General features: G+C 43.7%; 1 protein-coding gene across 1 annotated transcript in view; it reads right to left on the bottom strand.

Annotated features, from left to right (window-relative positions):
- LOC126263549 (shematrin-like protein 2) overlaps window positions 1–19,510 on the bottom strand; it is an 80,944-nt gene extending 61,434 nt beyond the window's left edge. Inside the window, exons 1-2 of the mRNA XM_049960642.1 lie at window positions 19,478–19,510; window positions 18,719–19,322 (exon numbers count right to left, since the gene is read on the bottom strand). Of these exons, the coding sequence (XP_049816599.1) occupies window positions 18,719–19,322; window positions 19,478–19,510 (637 nt within the window). The remainder of the gene's footprint in view (window positions 1–18,718; window positions 19,323–19,477) is intronic.
- Between the last annotated feature and the right edge of the window lie 2,359 nt (window positions 19,511–21,869).

The raw sequence follows: 21,869 nt of genomic DNA, 5'->3' as shown, positions 1-21,869 counted from the left end.
TTACACACACTGTATCTTTGGTTGGAATAATCAGAAATTCACTACGATGTCACATAATCTAGTAGTGTTGTGGTAACTTAGCAGGTGGCTTTCTATTGATATCCCAGTGTCTTATTTGTTATAATCATCACAATTTTTGCTATGTTGTCACACAGTCACACAATGTAGTGTTGCAGTGGGTTTGTCTATCATGGTGTGGTATTTCTTATGCATACACAATCTTTGGTAATAGAATTTGCTAATGTCATCTATATCTGGTGACGCCATTATTTCTACCAATGTCTTCGTTGCTAACACATACACAGTGATGTATTTCGAAACCACATCCAAGATGTAGCGGTTAGGTGTTTGGTTCCATCTTGGGTGTTGAATGTTTCGGAAGGAAGCTTTGAGAGTCAGACACAATTAAGACCTCGCAGAAGAGAGTGGAACTGAAAAATGTAGGAACTTCCAGAAGTGCCAGTGTCTCCGTCTTAAATATAGAAGCTATTGGGGGTAGTTTCAAGGTTTTCCGGATCTGAATCTGAGGCAGAGAAATGCACATCCATTATTCCCTTACGGTGAAATTTTGGATCTATTGGTATATACAAAGGGAAAACCAGGCCACTGAGCTGCAACTAATTTCTGAATCCGCTACTCACAATAACAATTACCGAACAGTTTATATTAAAATATATAATATAGTAATGGAGTGGTGTCTTAGCGATGAAACCTAAATCGCGAGCGTGCTGCTCTCTGATCAGGTGAGAGCATCAGTGATGTCGGCGTGACATCATGAAACGTTGTAGAGACATTGTGACAGGGTGTGACGCAACACATAACGATGTGCTGTAGACATGATGTCCAGACCCTCTTCATGTAATTGGTTAAAATGTGTAAAATAGTGGCAAATGTAAAAAGATGAGAGCACTTACATATTTACCTTAGTGAGGTGTCTGGTGTTGCCTGAATGATGAAAGATTTTATTACTATTAACACATAAGCCTCAAGTGACGTAACAGCCACAGCTTAGAACTCTCTCTCTATGGCGCCCACTCAAGTTCAAATGGCTCTGAGCACTATGGGACTAAACATCTATGGTCATCAGTCCCCTAGAACTTTGAACTGCTTAAATCTAACTAACCTAAGGACATCACACAACACCCAGTCATCACGAGGCAGAGAAAATCCCTGACCCCGCCGGGAATCAAACCCGGGAACCCGGGCGTGGCCCACTCAAGTGTCTCAGTTATAAAAGATGAAAATTGTGAGTGGGATGCTCAGTAGCAATGATAGCTATTTCAGACACACACTGCACTGTGATTGCTTGACAGCATCATGACGTCGACACATCATCGGAGCTGTAGCGTTGATATTGCGTAAATTGGTAAAATGCGAAAAATTTCGGAAAATACACTCCTGGAAATTGAAATAAGAAAACCGTGAATTCATTGTCCCAGGAAGGGGAAACTTTATTGACACATTCCTGGGGTCAGATACATCACATGATCACACTGACAGAACCACAGGCACATAGACACAGGCAACAGAGCATGCACAATGTCGGCACTAGTACAGTGTATATCCACCTTTCGCAGCAATGCAGGCTGCTATTCTCCCATAGAGACGATCGTAGAGATGCTGGATGTAGTCTTGTGGAACGGCTTGCCATGCCATTTCCACCTGGCGCCCCAGTTGGACCAGCGTTCGTGCTGGACGTGCAGACCGCGTGAGACGACGCTTCATCCAGTCCCAAACATGCTCAATGGGGGACAGATCCGGAGATCTTGCTGGCCAGGGTAGTTGACTTACACCTTCTAGAGCACGTTGGGTGGCACGGGATACATGCGGACGTGCATTGTCCTGTTGGAACAGCAAGTTCCCTTGCCGGTCTAGGAATGATACAACGATGGGTTTGATGACGGTTTGGATGTACCGTGCACTTTTCAGTGTCCCCTCGACGATCACCAGTGGTGTACGGCCAGTGTAGGAGATCGCTCCCCACACCATGATGCCGGGTGTTGGCCCTGTGTGCCTCGGTCGTATGCAGTCCTGATTGTGGCGCTCACCTGCACGGCGCCAAACACGCATACGACCATCATTGGCACCAAGGCAGAAGCGACTCTCATCGCTGAAGACGACACGTCTCCATTCGTCCCTCCATTCACGCCTGTCGCGACACCACTGGAGGCGGGCTGCACGATGTTGGGGCGTGAGCGGAAGACGGCCTAACGGTGTGCGGGACCGTAGCCCAGCTTCATGGAGACGGTTGCGAATGGTCCTCGCCGATACCCCAGGAGCAACAGTGTCCCTAATTTGCTGGGAAATGGCGGTGCGGTCCCCTACGGCACTGCGTAGGATCCTACGGTCTTGGCGTGCATCCGTGCGTCGCTGCGGTCCGGTCCCAGGTCGACGGGCACGTGCACCTTCCGCCGACCACTGGCGACAACATCGATGTACTGTGGAGACCTCACGCCCCACGTGTTGAGCAATTCGGCGGTACGTCCACCCGGCCTCCCGCATGCCCACTATACGCCCTCGCTCAAAGTCCGTCAACTGCACATACGGTTCACGTCCACGCTGTCGCGGCATGCTACCAGTGTTAAAGACTGCGATGGAGCTCCGTATGCCACGGCAAACTGGCTGGCACTGACGGCGGCGGTGCACAAATGCTGCGCAGCTAGCGCCATTCGACGGCCAACACCGCGGTTCCTGGTGTGTCCGCTGTGCCGTGCGTGTGATCATTGCTTGTACAGCCCTCTCGCAGTGTCCGGAGCAAGTATGGTGGGTCTGACACACCGGTGTCAATGTGTTCTTTTTTCCATTTAAAGGAGTGTATGTATAACTACGGAATCTCTGATAAACATGCGAAATGGGTAAAAAAATACATAATATTGACGAAAATAAAAAAAAAATTGAAAAATACGTTCTGCTGTGTAAGAATGAGTGTACATACATATCTGCCTGGGTGTAGTCTCTTTTGGTGCTTTGAATGACGCAATATTAGACTGTTACAAACTAATATCCTTGGCCTAGAACTCAAGTGACGTGATTTAAAGTCATTTGTTATTAGCAAGTAGATACAGTCCACAATATGTCCCTATGCTGCCGATCTCCTGACTGAACTCCAGCCACACAAGTATTCTAGTTATACAAGATGATGATGTGGTAGGTGAAGATGGGATGCATGATCCTCATTGGTAGACTGCGAAGATGTGGAAAGGGACATAGTGGGAGAAGGGAGGAGCTGGCGATTCTCCTGGGTGACCTTGATCGAATCCCAGTGGTTCCCCAGGGGAGAGGCAGTGGGGCTACCACAGAACCCAAGTAGGTAGCCTGACACTGGATATCTTTATCGGTGTAATCTGATACTCAGTGTCTATCTTGTCCTATACAAACCCTGCTATCCTACTAGTGGGGCACCTTTCAAGCTCTCTCACGTGCTGATAGCGCTTTCTGTCACAAGAATGCTTCACCTCTATGTCCTTTACAACAGTCACTCGACATCTGACGATTTTCAACCCTCTTATATAGCATGCAAGACCTGGCAATGGACACCAACAACACTAATGCACTCTGGAGGCGAAACCAGTCTCAGAGAATTGGCAGTCTAATCACATACCCGCCGATCTTGTGTACATGTACGACGTCACATTGACATCTGACTGTGTCTTCCGAGTGCTTCACTTTATTTGTCAGGCAATGTATACTGTTCAACAGAACTAGACGAACACGCTTTTGATGTCTTCCATACACCACTGACTAATAATGGAGGACTGGGTATGTTACCGAATTATACCTTTACCTTCCAGAAATTAAGTAAACAACAAAGTATCATCGTTTCCTCACAAAAACAATACTCAAATGGGGCACTGAAAAGAAAGAAGAGATATGATTCATCCCCTCATCCTCTATGCTTTTCATTGGACACTGATAGTAATGTATATGCCTTCCGTGGGCGTTTCTCACCACTAGACATCTACTTGGCATGCTCCGTAAAAGTCTACAGACGTCAGCCAGTGTTTTCAGTTCCCATATTCCAATGAGAGCCCTTGAGAGTTCTGGGACAGTCTTTGGTGGAACAGCACGACCATGAACCCGTCTGTCAGGTGCCTCCCACACATGCTCGATGGTGTTTGGCCTTTACAGTACTTCAGTGTCGCGGCGGCACAAAACATCCCTACTGATGCCCTATGGCTCCTAGCATTATGGAGCATGAGAAGGTATTCAGGGCCGACAACTTACTCAGCATCCACCACACTGTCCAACAGTGTATGTTGGGTGTACTGCCTGGCGGTAAGGCGACCATGGACAACGAGAAGATCTGTGAGACTGTTAAAACTGATGCCTCCCCACACGTCGCAAAACCTTCGCCGAATCTGTTAATTAAATGGACAATATTCGTCAGGTACCACTCATCACGGCGTCTACAACACGGTCCTCACTTTTCGTCAGACGAAATCGGGACTCGTCTGCGAATAACACATTTCGCCAGTGATGAAGTTGCCAGTTCACATGGGAATGTCAGAATTGAAGGCGGCTCTGAGACGCTGTCGTGTCAAACGGGGTAGTCAAGCAGGACGTCTCGTAACCCCTTCTTCATGTACCCTGGGAGTATTCGATCTCGGCCAGACTGTGGCTGCAACTGTACCACAACGCGGCAGAAGTTCATCTCATCAAACTAGATACTTCAGAGCCATTCGTACCTATCTTGGAGCGATAGTCCACCACCAAGGCTCATTTAATGGAAACAGGGGAAATGCCCTTGAGCATTGGAAGCCAAATGTTATCGGATAAATTCTACATTCAATGTATGACCTACATGGACATTTTTGTCTACCAAAGGAAAGACTATGTTTACCGACTTTGGATTGCCTCCCATAGGAGGAATACAGCTCCGGCCGTTTGTACCAGCTTCATACTTGGTCACCTGTCATACGTTCTATACTATGTTCATCGCATTTGCTTCTTTCTGACTACGATCTTCATATACTCAGCTCTCATATTCCAGTCCATTATTTTAATATAAACTGTTTGTAAAGCGTTATTGTCAGTAGCAGATTAAGCAAGTTGTTGCAGCTCAGTGGCCTGGTTTTCCCTGTGTATATACGGATGGAACCGAAATTACACTGTAAGAGTATACTGGTGTATTTCTGAGCCCCCAGATTCACGTTCGGAAAAATTTCAAACTGCCCCCAAGCACTTTTATATTTACGCAGAATACAATGGCACTTCTGGAAGCTCTAAAGTTTGTCTGTTCCACTTCCTTCCCCGAAATATTAATTGTCTCTGACTCTCAAAGCGTTCTTCAAAATATTCAACACCTGAGATGGAACAGAACACCTACTCGCTATACCTTGGATGTAGTTTCGCAATATATCCGTAGCGCACGGCTAGGGAGGACAATCCAGTATAAAGAGGGAACTGATGCATCAGCCAAGCAAGCGACATTTTAAGTCGCTGTCCTGGATCTGAAATTACCTTACACAGACGCAAACTAACAATGGCAAGAGATGTGGAACACTTCACAGCAGACGAAAGGCAGCTATTATGCTATCCTCCAACCACGGATTCCTTCACAGCCGTGCTTCATGATGACACATTCGGACCGATCCACGATTTACATTATCGTAGAATTTCGTTTCAATCACGTCTCCTTTCCTCAACACCAACATCGGATCAACGTTAATGCTTCGCCGACATGTACGTGTGACACTGAGTCGCAAGATGATGTCAACCACATCATGTGTATCCGTCCCAAATTTGACTGTTAACAATTAGACTTTCTGAAGACATTTCTGAGTGTGGAATACCGCTTTTCTCAATGAACAGGTTCTCTTTCATTTACCAAAGACATTCGCCTTTATAAATTGATTGTTATGTTCCTTACGACTACTGGCCCAATCTGCAGTTCTTAATGGTGTACATATTCTATTTTTCTGGCTTGCTTCCGAAGATATTTGAGGAACGGTGTGAACTGTAACTCAACACAATTTTAACTGTTCTTTTTATAACTATAGCAAAAATGTAGTGGACACAACTGTGATGGTTTGAGCTTTCTCTACTTGTAAATATGCATTTCTGTATTCTTGTATTAAATTCTATGTACATTGTAACATTGATGGCTAGATCGGGTTGCTATTCGGAAGGCCAAATAAATAAAAGAACCTGCTCTTTACAAAATGACGGGACACAGCTGATCCAGCGGCCCTTCAGAGGCCGTACCACACTACTCCAGCGGTAGCCGTACGAAGTCGCGACGTATCAGTCTTCGCGTGAAGCTGTAATGCGTCGGCCACGTTGTTCAAGTGGTCTTGTGTCAGCCTCTAGTGTATCCCACACCTATGGATGACAGGTGGAGAGACATTGGCATCTGCAGCAAGACGAGCGAAAATCCATTCTTTTTGGATCAAACAGACCGCCCTTGCAACTTCACTGTATTAAGGTGGCACACTACCCTGTGCTTGGTTGAATTCATTGTCCATAAATGACAACTGCCATCTGAGTACTTCACTAGCGAATACAGGAACATCGGTACTCACTTCCTTCTGAGGAGTCGCTTGATACTGTAATGCATAACAATAACACAGTAAAGGCGAATGACTTTAGCTCTCGCGTACAAAGCGAAGGTCTCAGGCTATGCAGTAAAGGATGTTGGCCTCTTCTCGGGCGTTTTGGTTATCGGATGTTGCTTCCTGTTCACCTGCCTTCTGATGGCAAATCTCTATTAACAAACAATTCACTTCAAGCTTGATTTCCACTCCTACATAGAATAGGGTCTCATGCCTCTGAGGCTCTACGTGGTGACATTCACGTCATTCGGTTCCACGTGTAAGTCGAATCAGTGTGTAGCACATTCACATCGGAAAACGTTACGTATCATTGCAGAATGTAATAATGGATAAACACAATAAATTACATCTACTTTGTGTACACAGTCTTGACGCTGAATGAAACGTTGATCTGTCCTCACATTCAGGTATCCCAGTAACCAAGCAGACAGTGACTGGTGAGATTATACCAAACCATACGAAGATCCCTCCTAATGCTGAAAAGCTGAAAGAAACGGTTAATGTGCTTCCGAGGAGCAAACGCAGAGGATTTCGTTAACTCACCATAGCCATCGAATGATTTGAAGCAATATTTTTTGTAATAATGTCTGATACACTAGAATGTGGTCCGTCGTCGGAATTGTAGTCACACGATTCTCTATTGGCTTTGTGATTCAATTTCAAACTTTTTATTTTGAAGACTGTGTAGTGTAGACAGTGCAGAAAGACCTTTCAGAAGGCTTAGAAGTTGCACCATGTGATACGAGAACGTGTTATACCAATGTGAGGAATTTCTTTCATGAAGCAGGAAACGCATAACGTAAAAGCTGCCTTTAATGGGATGTATTTACTGACTAGTTTCGGTCCAGGACCATTTTCACGATACTTTACGAAAACGAAACAAGAGTTGCAGTAAACTGTTGTGGTCAATATCACGTGCAAGGTCAGAAATTATGATAACAATATTCAGAAGAAAATTCTTTCGTCAAATACCAATTACGAAATCATCACTACATATCCCTCATTTTTTAAATACAAAGTACATAACTAAACTCAAACAGAACAATTATGAACAATATAACTATATGAAATACAGACACTAGTCACAGCAAAAAATAAAGGCATTAAGTTGGTTCAGGACAGTCAACAACAGAATTATATATGGAAACAGTATCACGTTCAAGGACCATGGTGTAGGAAGACGACACAACATGTATCGTAGACGAAAACATTGAAGATTACAGGGTCAAAACACATTTTCATAAAATACTGTACAAAATAATATAATGCACCTTATGTGAAACATGTAAAAGACTAAAATAAAAGTCAAAAAACGGTGTAGCTTGTCTGCCAGTTTATTCTCGTGACTGCCGAGTGTCTGGAAAATATGGTAAGTAAAGTGATAAGCGAGGGAGGATAAGCTACAAAACCAACGATAACTGCCCTAGCAAAATAAACCAAATGTGTGACATATGTAATTATTATGGCTAATATTAGGCACAATATGTTATTACATCATATGGTAAGTTGAAAATGTAAGTTTATGACTAATATAAAGGTATGCACATATATGTAACATCAGCAGTCTACGTCAGAAGTAAGACAAAACAATGAAGGTGTAAGCACATTTATCAAGATCAATCCCTAGCATCCTAATTTTTCAAAGTCATTACAATTACGGTAATTCATTAAAACTGGTATCCTTTCTGGGTTTAGCCCGCATCTCGTGGTCGTGCGGTAGCATTCTCGCTTCCCACGCCCGGGTTCCCGGGTTCGATTCCCGGCGGGGTCAGGGATTTTCTCTGCCTCGTGATGGCTGGGTGTTGTGTGCTGTCCTTAGGTTAGTTAGGTTTAAGTAGTTCTAAGTTCTAGGGGACTGATGACCATAGATGTTAAGTGCCATAGTACTCAGAGCCATTTGAACCATTTTTGAACCTTTCTGGGTTTACAATCATCCTTACATTTTTGTAGATTTTAATATGTGAGACTAGTGATATTGGTAAGTTCCACCATTTGTATAACTTCTTATTGTTGTTGTTTCATGCTGAATGTGATTAATAATGTTAACTATGTTGGTATATCTTCCTATTTGGTAATTTGAGGATTATGTCTTGGCTTTTTTATCTAAATGTTGCGGAGTTTCACAGCTGATTTTTCCTCCTTAATATTTTATCCTTTCATGACATTTACTTTCACTCACATTTATGTGAAAATTCATAATCAGACTCTAGTAAGACTGGCAAGTTGTACCCTTTGTATTTCTAATTTTACCACAGATGTACTGGTAGAAACTGTATAATTCGCAAGGATGATTGTACACCCAACGGGGATATTAAGTACAAAGTGATTCTAATGCAATATGAATAACCAGAGTAACTTCGTTATCTCATTGGAAATATAGGATGTCAGATTTATATGGTATTTTCATGCTACCACAGGGTCTTCTACTCTGCCACCTGTATTGCTTTCTTGTCTTCGCTCTTGCAATGACACACAGGTGTAAATGTTTAATATAAATGTCGCTATACCTTTATTGTCTTTTGTTGCTTCTGACGTAGAATGATGATTGAGCCTTGTTGGCTGAGCCGTCCTGACCCCGGCTTATGCATTGCTTTAAAACTTGGCTGTTACTCCGCATTTAGCTTCCCGCGGTTGTTGCCGTTATGCCGTGGTTCTTCCTCTTTCTACACGTGGCAGTAGTGGTGTGTATCGATATTAGCACTGTATATCATCTTTGGTCTGGTCTTTATAGTGCCGGTGCGGCGAGTCGGTCGGTTGGACAGGATCAGGAAGCAAGACTCCTGGTGGCACAGTGGGCCGGGCCCGCTGGCGGTCTCTACGCAGTGTCAGAGTGTGTGGCGGCTGTCCCGAGTGCTGTGAGGTTCGTGGCTCACCGACCCAGGACATGAAAGTTGAGTGGTGATTTAATTACCGAAGCCAGTCTGTTCACGTTGTCCCCTAGGTTGGTGGTTCAAGGCTGGTGGTATTCCTGGGAGCAACAGCGAGTGTTCGAGTTGGTTAAGATTTAGCCGCCATGTGGTGGAATTAACTATACTTGTCAGTTTGAAATTCATCTGCCTTTTGGCCGTTAGTGTTGTGGCTACCTGCTCTGGTCACTGACGTAAATTCAGGCAGTGTCCTTTCCTCACCTGTTGTTGCTGTCCAACATGGTCTGTAGGTTTCGACAGCTTAATGTATTTTTGGTTGTGGGCGGATATGTCTGTAAAGTTTTGGCTTTGGAATTCTCGTATACTGGTCGGTAGTTAGCAAGTCATCTTGTCGGTAGGTCCCTGGCTCTCTCTTGGTTGTGTTGCCAGCGGATCGAGTATAGTTCGGCCGATTTCTTGTCTCACCTAAGGGCAGACCGAGCCCCCTGGAAACTTCTGAGCGCCATTGCCTTTACTGCCTTTTTTGTTGGCATTTAATTGTGTATTTTTAATGGCTCATAGCCGATGGTTGGAATTTGTATGCTTGTAATTGCGTTTATAAAATCAAAGGCCTTCAGCTCTTTGAAAAGTAAGTTTTTCTAAAATGGGAAAGTTTTACATTGTCTGAAGATAAAGCTTGGGCCCTCTGCCTGTTGAAAATTTATTGTATTGTTTTGAAGCATCGACATTCAGCCGGTTTAATTTTTAAGGATCTTACTTATTAGGTATTACCTTTTGGAAGATAAACCTGTGGGCTCACTGCCCACTGAAAATTTATTGTAGCTGTATTGTTATTTAAAAGCATGGGCCCTCACCTGCTTTAAGTGTTAAGTTCCTTACTTATCAAGTATTACATTCCTCCAAGATAAAGCTGTGGGTCTTCAGCCTGTTGAAAATTTATTGTCTTTGTATTGTTCATAAAACGATGGGCCTTCAGCCACTTTAAAATTTCCGTTCTTACTTTTCAAGTCTTACATCACTTCGGCTTAAATATAATTATAGCTAAAAGCGTTCGGCCTTCTGCCTTGGAAAATTGATTCGTTTTTTTTAACAAAGGCCTTCAGCAGTTTTGGTTTAAGGTTTCTTATTGGTCACAGAGCTTGGGCCTTCTGCGTATTGAAAGGTTATTATAGTTTTTTATGTTTTAAATTTATCTGCCTTCAGCCGCTTTAAAAAAACTTAATGTATCTGACTAGTCAAATCTTACATCGCTATGCCTTAAATACTATTTAAGGTTAATGCCTAGAGCTACATGTCTCAAAAAAGGTATTTATAGCAGTTGTATTTAATTCATGGACCGTTAGCCGTTTTAGAATTACAGACTTTCTGTCAATAGTTAAGCTTAGAGGTTGCGCTGTAATGTTTGAACAGCTAAATAAAATGTAATGTTTGGAGTGTAACTGACAGCCGCTCTTTCTGGCCCCATTCCACAATTCCTACTACTTGTCCTGTTTTGCGAGAGTGGTAGGGCATTTCACTGGTAGCAGAGCGTGGTTGCGCTAGTGCTTGCCATTCTAGTTGCTGTTAGTTACACTCTTGTTTCCGTTTGTATTTGATGGTACCCTATTACTCTCGGTTTGACATGTTTCAGGTGCTTGTCAAAATGGCAGTCAGGCAGTGTCTGGGGATCGGTCTGTTCAGGAAAGACCACATTGTCTACTAGTTGGCAATAAGGTGCCAATCGATTGAGGGAAGTGTTCCGGAATTGGTGGCCGTTTGCGCGCTGCCGTGCTGCAGCCAGTTGACGTCACGTCGGCGGTGGTCAGTGAGACAGGAGCGGCGATTAAATTTGTGTTTGAGGCTATTAAGGACCTTGAGGACACTATTTGTCTCCTAGAGGGAAACCATGCTAGTGACAGTCAGCTGGATCGAGTGCGGGCAAAGATGATGTATTTAACTAATCGGGTAGCCGATTTAAGTATGCTATATTTGGGGGATCAACAGAAAAAAATTGACCGTTGAGTTGGGGAACCTGGTAAGTGCATTACAGTTTAAGCTTACATGTTTTGAGTTGGATGAGAGGAAGTTTGTAGATAGCGATGTGCGCTATCAGCGAGAGCATGAGTGCCAGTTCGTCGGTGGCACTGTTCCGTTTTAAGTTAGATGCTGTGTTTGCTAAGTTGCCTAATTCTCTGGATTATTTCTTTCGGGATATTACTGAATTGGTTGTAGAGCGACTTGATCAGGTGGAGAAATTGTTGTAGTTGCTGATTCGTCTATACCAGCACGTGGCCGCCTTTCGCGTTTCGCACCAAGTAATTTTGTCATTTTTGTACCCGTTAGTTAGAGGCTAGTTGCAGAACCTCCTCTCAAGTGCCATGGCATAGGGCTTTCCTTGCGGCAATTAATGGATCTTGTAATTAGCCAAAGGTTGACCCCAGGGGTTCGGAAACAACTCGAGTGTCGTTACACTTGGGAAGTGCAGCGGGGTCAAGAGCAGTCAATAGAGTCCAGACAGCCTCTTTAACCTTATTGATTGATTTACCTGAACAAGAATTAGTCTCTATCGTTCTTAAGGGAATGTGTGTGGTGGATAGGTCGCATTTTGTTTTCTGTAAGCAGCCTGAAACCTGGGTAGAGCTCCGTGATGCGGTTATAACAGCATCCGCATTATCCCTTGAGAGCCACGTACCTCAGGAGGGTAAGGAGAGCGACATAGGCGCCGATTCCGGATTATCTGTATCCGTTCAAGTTATCAAAAGGAAACTGCGGCACTGTTTCAAATGCGGCAGTACAGCTCATTTGGTACGCTCTTGTATTCAGCCTCGTGCTCCTAGAGCCAATAGATGACGCCGGGTTCGAACCTTTAGGCCTAGGCCTACCCGGGTGGTCACATCCTCATCACCCCTTTTGCCATGTGTTTGTTCTGGGGTAGGTTGCGAACCCGTTTCCGCGCTCTTCAATTCTGGTAGTTTCTTTTCGTTATTGAGTTTTGAGTGGTTTTTGGAATTTGGGCATCTTACCAAATCTCGTTCGGTCCCTTAACCGGTGCAGTGATGTCGGGTGGCCAAAGACCAGGGGTTACCTCTGCAGGGTTGGGTCCGGGGAGTATATCGGTTGTCGATTTTTCCTGGCCTATATCTTTAGCCTTCGTTAAAGAACTGCCTGTTAATCTAATATTGGGATGTGATTTCATCCATAAAACCGGGTTGATCTTTGATTATTCCCGACACACCTTTTCCTTTAAGTTTTCTCCTAGCGAGAGGTTTGGCCTTTGCGAGTGTGCTAAACCTAGTGTACGGCAGACTGCCAAGGGCTTCGCCTTGGAGGTTGCAGCTTATGAATTAGATTTGGCCCATCTCTTGCCCAATCAGACCTCCCCAACTCCTTAGGGATAACCTTGGTGTCACTAGCATTCTCAAATAGCATATCCGTCTTTCCGATAATATTCTAGTTAGGCAGTCTCCATATCGCCACTCACCCCCGAAGGCGAAGATACTCAGGGCTAAGATCACTCAGATGCTCCTACAAGTAGTGATTAGACCCTCTACTTTGGCTTTTGCTTATCCAATATTTTTGGTACATAAAGATCAGGGGCGCGGTTACAGACCAGTGGTTCACTACCGCCATTTGAACGCTAAGGTTCTACTTGAATTAGTACCCCTGCCAGATGAGCATTATTCTTTTACTTGGTTTCCCGGCGCTAATTGGTTTATGGTCCTTGATTTGAATCAGGCCCATTATCAAATTCCTTTGCCTCAGGAATGTAAACATGTTACTACCTTTTGTATCGATTGGAACTTGTTCGAGTTTAACAGATTTCCTTTTGGACTAGCTACCAAAGCGGCGGTACTCACTCGTTTGTAGGATAATATCCTTGGTGACTTGAAGTTAGTCTGTGTCTATAATTACTTGGACGTCGTTCGTTTGAGGATCATTTGAGTCATATCCGGCAAGTTCTCTAGAGGTTACAGGGAGCCGGTCTAACTGTTAAACCTAGTAAAATCACGCTAGATAAGCAGGAGGTGACTTTCTTAGGCCATATTGTGTCGCGTCAGAGTATTCGCATTGACCAAGAGCAAACGAAAGCCCTGCGGGCATTGCCTCCTCCTACTGACAAGTGGGGAACTGCTAAATTTATAGGCATGGGAAATTACTTTAGACGCTTTGTTCCTAATTTTGCTCAGTTGGCAGCACCCTTAAATCAGTTGCACCGAAAGGGTGTGAGTTTTGAATGGGGATCCGCCCAGGAAGCTGCCTGTGAGCACATTAAGACACCGATAGGTAACCCTCCGGTTCTTGTGGTACCCGATTTTAATAAAAGGTTTATTGTGCAGACTGACGCGTCTAATGCGAGGATTTCAGCTGTTCTAGTCCAGGAGTTTGAGGGGCAAAGACAATCATTAGCTTACAAGTTTCGTCGGTTAACAAATGCCGCGCGTAAATGCTCTGTCTATGAGTGCGAGGCCTTGGTTGTTTTATTTGCCTTAGAGAAGTACCGCTTCCACCTTGAACATCGGGTTTTCCAATTGTAAACTGACAATGAAGCGTTGAGCTGGGTATTGGCCAGGCCGCATAAAACTAGCCGTATTGCCAGGTGGGCAGTGCGTATTTCGGCATTTCAGTTCGAAGTCGAACATGTGAAAGGCGCTGAAAATGTCCTTGCCGATGTACTCAGCTGGATGTTTACCGAAGCTACGGTTAGTGAGAGAAGGGAGCAGGTGGAGCGCGACAATCTTAATTGCATGATGTTGGGTGAAATTCCCCTTTTGTTCGAAGACATTGCTTAGCATCAGAATCAGGACAATGTTTGGGCCGGTATTAAGCAACGTGTGTTGGTAGGAGAGCCCTAGGACGAGTATGAGGTCAAGAGGGGTATTCTTTGCAGGAAGGTCGGCAATGCTAAGCAGTCTGTTTGCCTGTAACGTTGGTACGTCTGGTCATTTGCTATTTTCATAATTCGTTGCTGGGTGGCCATTTAGGGACTTTAACACTCTCCAGAACAATCATGGAGCCTTTAACTTGGCCCTCCATGGAGCAGGATGTGAGACAAATGGTATCCCAAAGCCGCTTGTGTAATGTAGCCAAACCCAGCAATACTCTTCAACAAGGTTGGTTGCGTTCTGAACGAGATATCTCTCCCATGCACAAGGTCCATATTGATTATTTGGGGCCTTTAAAAATGGTTCAAATGGCTCTGAGCACTATGGGACTCAACTGCTGAGGTCATTAGTCCCCTAGAACTTAGAACTAGTTAAACCTCACTAACCTAAGGACACCACAAACATCCATGCCCGAAGCAGGATTCGAACCTGCGACCGTAGCGGTCTTGCGGTTCCAGACTGCAGCGCCTTTAACCGCACGGCCACTTCGGCCGGCTTGGGGCCTTTACCTCGTACTAAAAGAGGGCATTGATATTTACTATTTGTAATCGATGGGTTCTTTAGATTTACTTGACTCCTTGCGAGAAGTAGCGTTACCGCTAACACCACCATCAATCACTTAACTAGTATCTTCAGCGATTGTCAGCTACACAAGCAGCTGGCGATAACGGTCCTGCCTTTCTTTCGGGCCCTTTCAAGGCCTTCTGTTTTCAGAGCAGTGTCAAGCATGTCACCACCATCCTCTATTATCCCCAGGGGTCCTTTGTGGACAGAGTTAATTGGAATCTTACGTCTTCTCTGATTATTTATCATCAGAAAACGTCCAGTAAATGGGTCTTCTCTGGCTTAGTTTTGCCTTTAATACCGCCAGTCATGAAGCCTTGCGAGCTACGCCTGAATTCTTGATCTTTTCCTACCCAGTTAATTACCCTCTTTCGAACTTGTGGGGAATACAATATCCTATTCCAGCCAACGGAGCGTTATCATCGTAATCGGGAAACCTCTAAGGGCAGGCCGGGGTACCAGGTTAAAGTCCGCAGTTTACAAGGGAGGCAGGTGCACGGTGGGAATCTTGGTAAATGTACTCCTCGTCTCTTGGGTACTCCTCGTTTCATGTGTATATTAGGCCTGATAAATCTGTTGGTCAAAGAGAACAGTTCAGGTGAGCAATATCTGGTTCACCTTAGTCAGGTTAAGTTCAAGTAGCTCAGCGTTTGGATTACCCACTCCTTGGGTTAAGTTTGAGGAGGGGAGATTGAGTCGTGATGACCCCAGTTTAAGCGTTGCTTTAAAACTTGGCTGTTACTCTGCATTTGGTTTCCTGAGGTTACAGCCATTATGCAGCGGTTCTTCCTCTTTCTAAGTGTGGAAGCAGTGGTGTGCATAGATCTTAGCACTGTCTACCATCCTTGGTCTGGTGTTTGAAATGCCGGCTTGACGGTGGGCAGCGAGTCGGTCGGTGGGAGTGGAACAGCAAGCAAGTTTCTGTGTGGAGCAGTCTGCCGGACCCACTGGCGGCCTCTACGCAGTGTCAGAGCATGAGGGGGCTGTTCAAAGCGCTGTGAGGTTCGTGCCTCACCGACCCAGGAAATGGAAGTTGAGTGCTGATTTCATTAATGAAGCCCCGTTGTCCTGTTGGTTGTGGTTCGCTGTTGGTTGTATTCCTGGGAGCGACAGAGAGTGTTCGAGTTGGTTAAAATTTAGCCGCCATGTGGTGGTAATAAGTATATTTGTCGGTTTGAAATTCACGTGCACCAGCGGAATTTTCTGCCTTATGGCCGTTGGTGTTCCGGTTACCTGCCCTCGTTGCTGACATAAATTCATTCAGTATCCTTTCCGCACCTGTTGTCGCTGTCCAACTTAGTCTGTAGGTTTTGACAGCTAAATATATTTTTGGTTGTGTGTGGCTATGTCTGTAACGTTTTGCATTGGAACTCTCTTATACTGGTTGGTGGTTAGCAAGTTGTCTTGTCAGTGGGTCCCTGACTGTCTTTTGGTTGTGTTGCTGGCAGATCGAGTATAGTTGAGCCGATTTTTTGTCTCACCTAAGCAGTATTAAGACTTCAAGGGCAGACCGAGCCGCCTGGAAACATCTGAGAGCCGTTGCCTGTACTGTCTTTCTTGTTGGCGTTTGTGTTTTTTTAGTGGCTCATAGTCTATGGTTGGAATTTGTATGTTTGTAATTGTGATTTTAAAATCAAAGGCCTTCATCCGTTTTAAAAGTAGGTTTTTCTAAATTGGGAAGTCTTATGTTGTCTGAAGATAAAGCTTGGGCCCTCTGCCTGTTGAAAATTTATTGTATGATTTTAAAGCATCGGTCTTCGGCCACTTTAAGTTTTAAGAATCTTACTTATCAGGTATTACCTTTTGGAAGATAAAGCTGTGGGCTTTCTGATCGTTGAAAATTTATTGTAGCTGTATTGTGTTTTAAAAGCATGCGCCCTCAGCAGCTTTAAGTTTTAAGGTTCTTACTTGTCAGGTATTACATAATTTAAAGATAAAGCTGTGGGCCTTCTGCCTGTTGAAAATTTATCGTCACTGTATTTTTCTTAAAATGATGGGCCTTCAGCCACTTCAAAATTTTGGATTCTTACTTATCAAGTCTTACATAATTTTGGGCTTAAATACTATTTAAGGTTAAAAGCTTTGGGCCTTCTGCCTTGGAAAATTTATTGCAGCTTTTTTTGACAAAGGCCTTTAGCCTTTGTGGTGTAAGGTTTCTTAGTGGTCATATAGCTTCGGCCTTCTGCCTATTGAAAAGTTATTGTAGTTATGTTGTTTTAAATTTATCGGCCTTTAGCCACATTAAAGATACTTAATCTATCTGACTAGTCAAGTCTTACATCGCTTGACATGAAATACTGTTTAAGGTTAAAGCTTAGAGCCATCTGTCTCAAAAGGACCTTCAGCTGTTTTAGAAATAGTCATTTCTGTCGATAGTCAAACTTAGTAGTTACGCTGTAATGTTTGGACAACTAAATAAAATGTTTTGTTTGGACAACTAAATAAAATGTTTTGTTTCGAGTGTAACTGACAGCCACTCCATCTGGCTCCCTTCCACAATTCCTACAACTTGTCCAGTCCTACGGGTTTGGCAGGGCGTTTCATTGGCATACCTTCTTATCTCTAGAAGATTACAGCTCGTATTTTCTGCTTGCCATGTTGTGCAATGACATACAGTGCTTGATTTTTGGTGTAATAATTACAACCATATCACACTCTTTAGATATTGTTATAAAATTGTTGCTGGCTTTATAGCTCATTTTCTTCCTTACTTAACACTTTTCTTACCATATTTTCTACTGTCTCGCCATATATGGGGATGAACGACGCACACGCTGTACTCTTTTGAGCTTACTTTACCCATGTTCTTAATTATCAGTATACTGCCCAATCCACAAACTCACACTCCCCTAACTCCTAAAAATCCTGGAGTCTGTTTTAGTCTATTACATGTTTTACATAAGATACATTATAGTATTTTGTATAGTTTTTTATGCATATGTCTTTTACAATTTGATGTTGTGATCAGTGATGTCTCCGTGTATGTTTCATGCTGTGTTAACTTTGTACTCCAAACATCTTGACCATGGCACTGTGTTCATATGTTACTCTTTTTTGACTATCCTTAGCCGGTTTAATGTCTTCATTTGTAGTAATTAGTACCTGCATTTCACACAGTTATTGTTTTTAGAACTGTTCTGCTTGAATGCAAGTATGTACCTAGAATTTCGAAAAATCGATGGTATGTAATGTCGATTTCATAACTGCATATTTCACGTATCGTCTAATGAATGTTGTTATCGTAATTACATGTTGTTCACAGTAACTTAATGCTTCTTTGGTTTGTTTTCGTACAGTGCCGTGAAAATGGCCCTATACTGAAGCTGGACAGTAAATAAACTGCATTAAAGTCAGTATTTCCGTTATGCGTTCTCTATGTCATGTGTATGCCGATATATGATTGGACAAGATGTTTATTTAAGGAATGATTAGTGATTGTGGAGTGCACAGCGAAACACACATTTTATAGCTTTAGCATGGTCACAGTGTGATACGCATTAAAAATAAAAATAAACACAGTGGTATGTTGCACAATTGAGTTGCTGCCCTTCATATTCTTCCACATGGAGTACAAAATGATATCTTCCAAAATTTAAATGAGTGTTTGGTTCGACAGAAACAAAAGTAAACGAAATGGGGAGGTGGTTATTTATAGAAATACTTGTTTTAAAGTGTTTCAGGAAATGATTGGAAATTCTGTCAAAGAAACAAAGTGTCTTATAAGATGTACCTGTTTTTGTGTTGTTCCTTATCACACTTATAAAACTACTAAGCAATTTTGACCCAAAAAATGTTTTCAAAGGAGGGGTTGGACTTTCTAATGGCTACCTTGTTACAGTTTTAACAGTAAAAACACTCTGATGTCTTTTCTTACCTCCTTGATATGAAGTGGGAAGAGGTGCAGCGTATGTGGAAGGTAGGTTATATTGGCCATACTCCAGAGGAACTGCAGCTTCGTTCACTGTTAACAACTGCCCACGTGCGTCATATGCTGGATCGTTAATCTCGACGTTAACAGCAGGAAGGCCCGTGCCGCCATATCCTACCCCACCAAATCCGATATCACCAAACTGGCGATACTGCAGAGGCAAAGTCCCATACGGCTCATATGCCGGAATGTTGATCCCGACATCATTAGAAAGGCCCATGCCACCATAACCTGGAGAACCATATCCTGGACTACGGTGTCCTACACCACCAAACTGCTGTTGACCATATCCCAGGCCATCATATACTGGACTAACATGGTCCTGGCTACCATAACCTGGAGAACCATATCCTGGACTACGATATCCTAGACCACCAAACTGCTGTTGACCATATCCCAGGCCATCATATACTGGACTAACATAGTCCTGGCCATCGTACCCCAAAGCACTGTGTCCCAGGTTAAAAGAGTCCTGACTGTGAAATCCCAGACCACCATATTGCTGACCCAAGCGACTATATCCCGAAGCACCAGGCACGTGACCATCCACCTGAAACACAATCATCACAAAATTTAGGCTTACTATTCTGCAACTGATAATAATATTTAATGTAATGCCATGCAGTTATGACAGCTAGGCAATGGTTATTTTTAAGGGCAGCCGATGTGTTCATACATGCCTACTTACCTGCTGCAAATCAGTACCTGTGAACCCAAGATGACATCACATGGAATCATGGATGTTGACAGTGCCAATCACCTTACAAATAACGTTTTTCAACCTGAACAAGGATTTAGTTTAATAGTATTCGCTTTGTTCCCAGTGTAAATTAGGCTGCTATTTCTGTTATCCATTGTAATAATGAAGCAATACAAATTATACATCTACATTTATATCTGTACTTTGCAAAACCACAATGAAGTGTACAGCCATGGATGCATCCTATCCCACAACAAGATTTCTTCGTGTTCCATTGTCTGCAGATCTTGGTCTACTGGCTAGATTTGCTGCCACTGGATAACGGGGTCCTGGGTTCGATTTCCGGCCGGGTTGGGGATTTTCTCTGCCTGGGGACTGGTTGTTTGTGTTGTCCTCTTCATTTCATCATCATCACCATTCGTGGCATTGGCTGGATTAGAAAGTAAAATTCTATGTACCGACTTAACAGAAAATCCTAGGAAGTTCTGGTCTTACGTTAAATCAGTAAGTGGCTCGAAACATCATATCCAGACACTCCGGGATGATGATGGCATTGAAACAGAGGATGACACGCGTAATGCTGAAATACTAAACACCTTTTTCCAAAGCTGTTTCACAGAGGAAGACCGCATTGCAGTTCCTTCTCTAAATCCTCGCACAAACGAAAAAATGGCTGACATCGAAATAAGTGTCCAAGGAATAGAAAAGCAACTGGAATCACTCAACAGAGGAAAATCCACTGGACCTGGCGGGACACCAATTCGTTTCTACACAGAGTATGCGAAAGAACTTCCCCCCCTTCTGATAGCTGTGTACCGCAAGTCTCTAGAGGAAGGTTCCAAATGATTGGAAAAGAGCACAGATAGTCCCAGTCCTCAAGAAGGGTCGTCGAGCAGATGCGCAAAACTATAGACGTATATCTCTGACGTCGATCTGTTGTAGAATTTTAGAACATGTTTTTTGCTCGGGTATCATGTTGTTTTTGGAAACCCAGAATCTACTCTGTAGGAATCAGCATGGATTCCGGAAACAGCGATCGTGTGAGACCCAACTCGCTTTATTTGTTCATGAGACCCAGAAAATATTAGATAAAGGCTCCCACATAGACGCTATTTTCCTTGACTTCCGGATGGCTTTCGATACAGTTCCGCTCTGTCGCCTGGTAAACAAAGTAAGAGCCTACGGAATATCAGACCTGCTGTGTGGCTGGATTGAAGAGTTTTTAGCAAACAGAACACAGCATGTTGTTATCAATGGAGAGACGTCTACAGACGTTAAAGTAACCTCTGGCGTGCGACAGGGGAGTGTTATGGGACCATTGCTTTTCACAATATATATAAATGACCTAGTAGATAGTGTCGGAAGTTCCATGCGGCTTTTCGCGGATGATGCTGTAGTATACAGAGAAGTTGCAGCATTAGAAAATTGTAGCGAAATGCCGGAAGATGTGCAGCGGATAGGCACTTGGTGCCGGGAGTGGCAACTGACCCATAACATAGACAAATGTAATGTATTGCGAATACATAGAAAGAAGGATCCTTTATTGTATGATTACATGATAGGGGAACAAACACTTGTAGCAGTTACTTCTGTAAAATATCTGGGAGTATGCGTGCGGAACGATTTGGAGTGGAATCATCATATAAAATTAATTGTTGGTAAGGGGGGTACCAGGTTGAGATTCATTGGGAGAGTCCTTAGAAAATTTACTCCATCAACAAAGGAGGTGGCTTACAAAACACCCGTTCGACCTATACTTAAGTATTGCTCAACAGTGTGGGATCCGTACCAGATCGGGTTGACGGAGGAGATAGAGAAGATCCAAAGTACAGCGGCGCGTTTCGTCACAGGGTTATTTGGTAACTGTGATAGCGTTACGGAGAGGTTTAGCAAACTCAAGTGCAGACCCTGCAAGAGAGGCGCTCTGCATCGCGGTGTAGCTTGCTCGCCAGGTTTCGAGAGGGTGCGTTTCTTGATGAGGTATCGAATATATTGCTTCCCCCTACTTATACCTCCCGAAGAGATCACGAATGTAAAATTAGAGAGATTCGAGCGCGCACGGAGGCTTTCAGACAGTCGTTCTTTCCGCGAACCATACGCGACTGGAACAGAAAAGGGAGGTAATGACAGTGGCACGTAAAGTGCCCTCCGCCAAACACCGTTGGGTGGCTTGTGGAGTATAAATGTAGATGTAGATGTAGACTGAGTAAAACATTGGACAGTGTAGTGATTGGGACTTTGTACAGGCGCTGATGACCACGAAGTTGAGCGCCCCACAAACCAAACATCATTATCATCCTGTCCCATTAACAATGAGGTATGCTGGAAGACTGTACGGCATATGGAGGTCAAATATAATGGACAGTAGTTTTATGGGTCGTTTTGGCTACACTTCTT

Source organism: Schistocerca nitens, chromosome 6 (assembly GCF_023898315.1).
Source record: "Schistocerca nitens isolate TAMUIC-IGC-003100 chromosome 6, iqSchNite1.1, whole genome shotgun sequence".
NCBI classification, from domain to species: domain Eukaryota; kingdom Metazoa; phylum Arthropoda; class Insecta; order Orthoptera; family Acrididae; genus Schistocerca; species Schistocerca nitens.
This window is presented reverse-complemented; position numbering and strand designations above follow the sequence as displayed.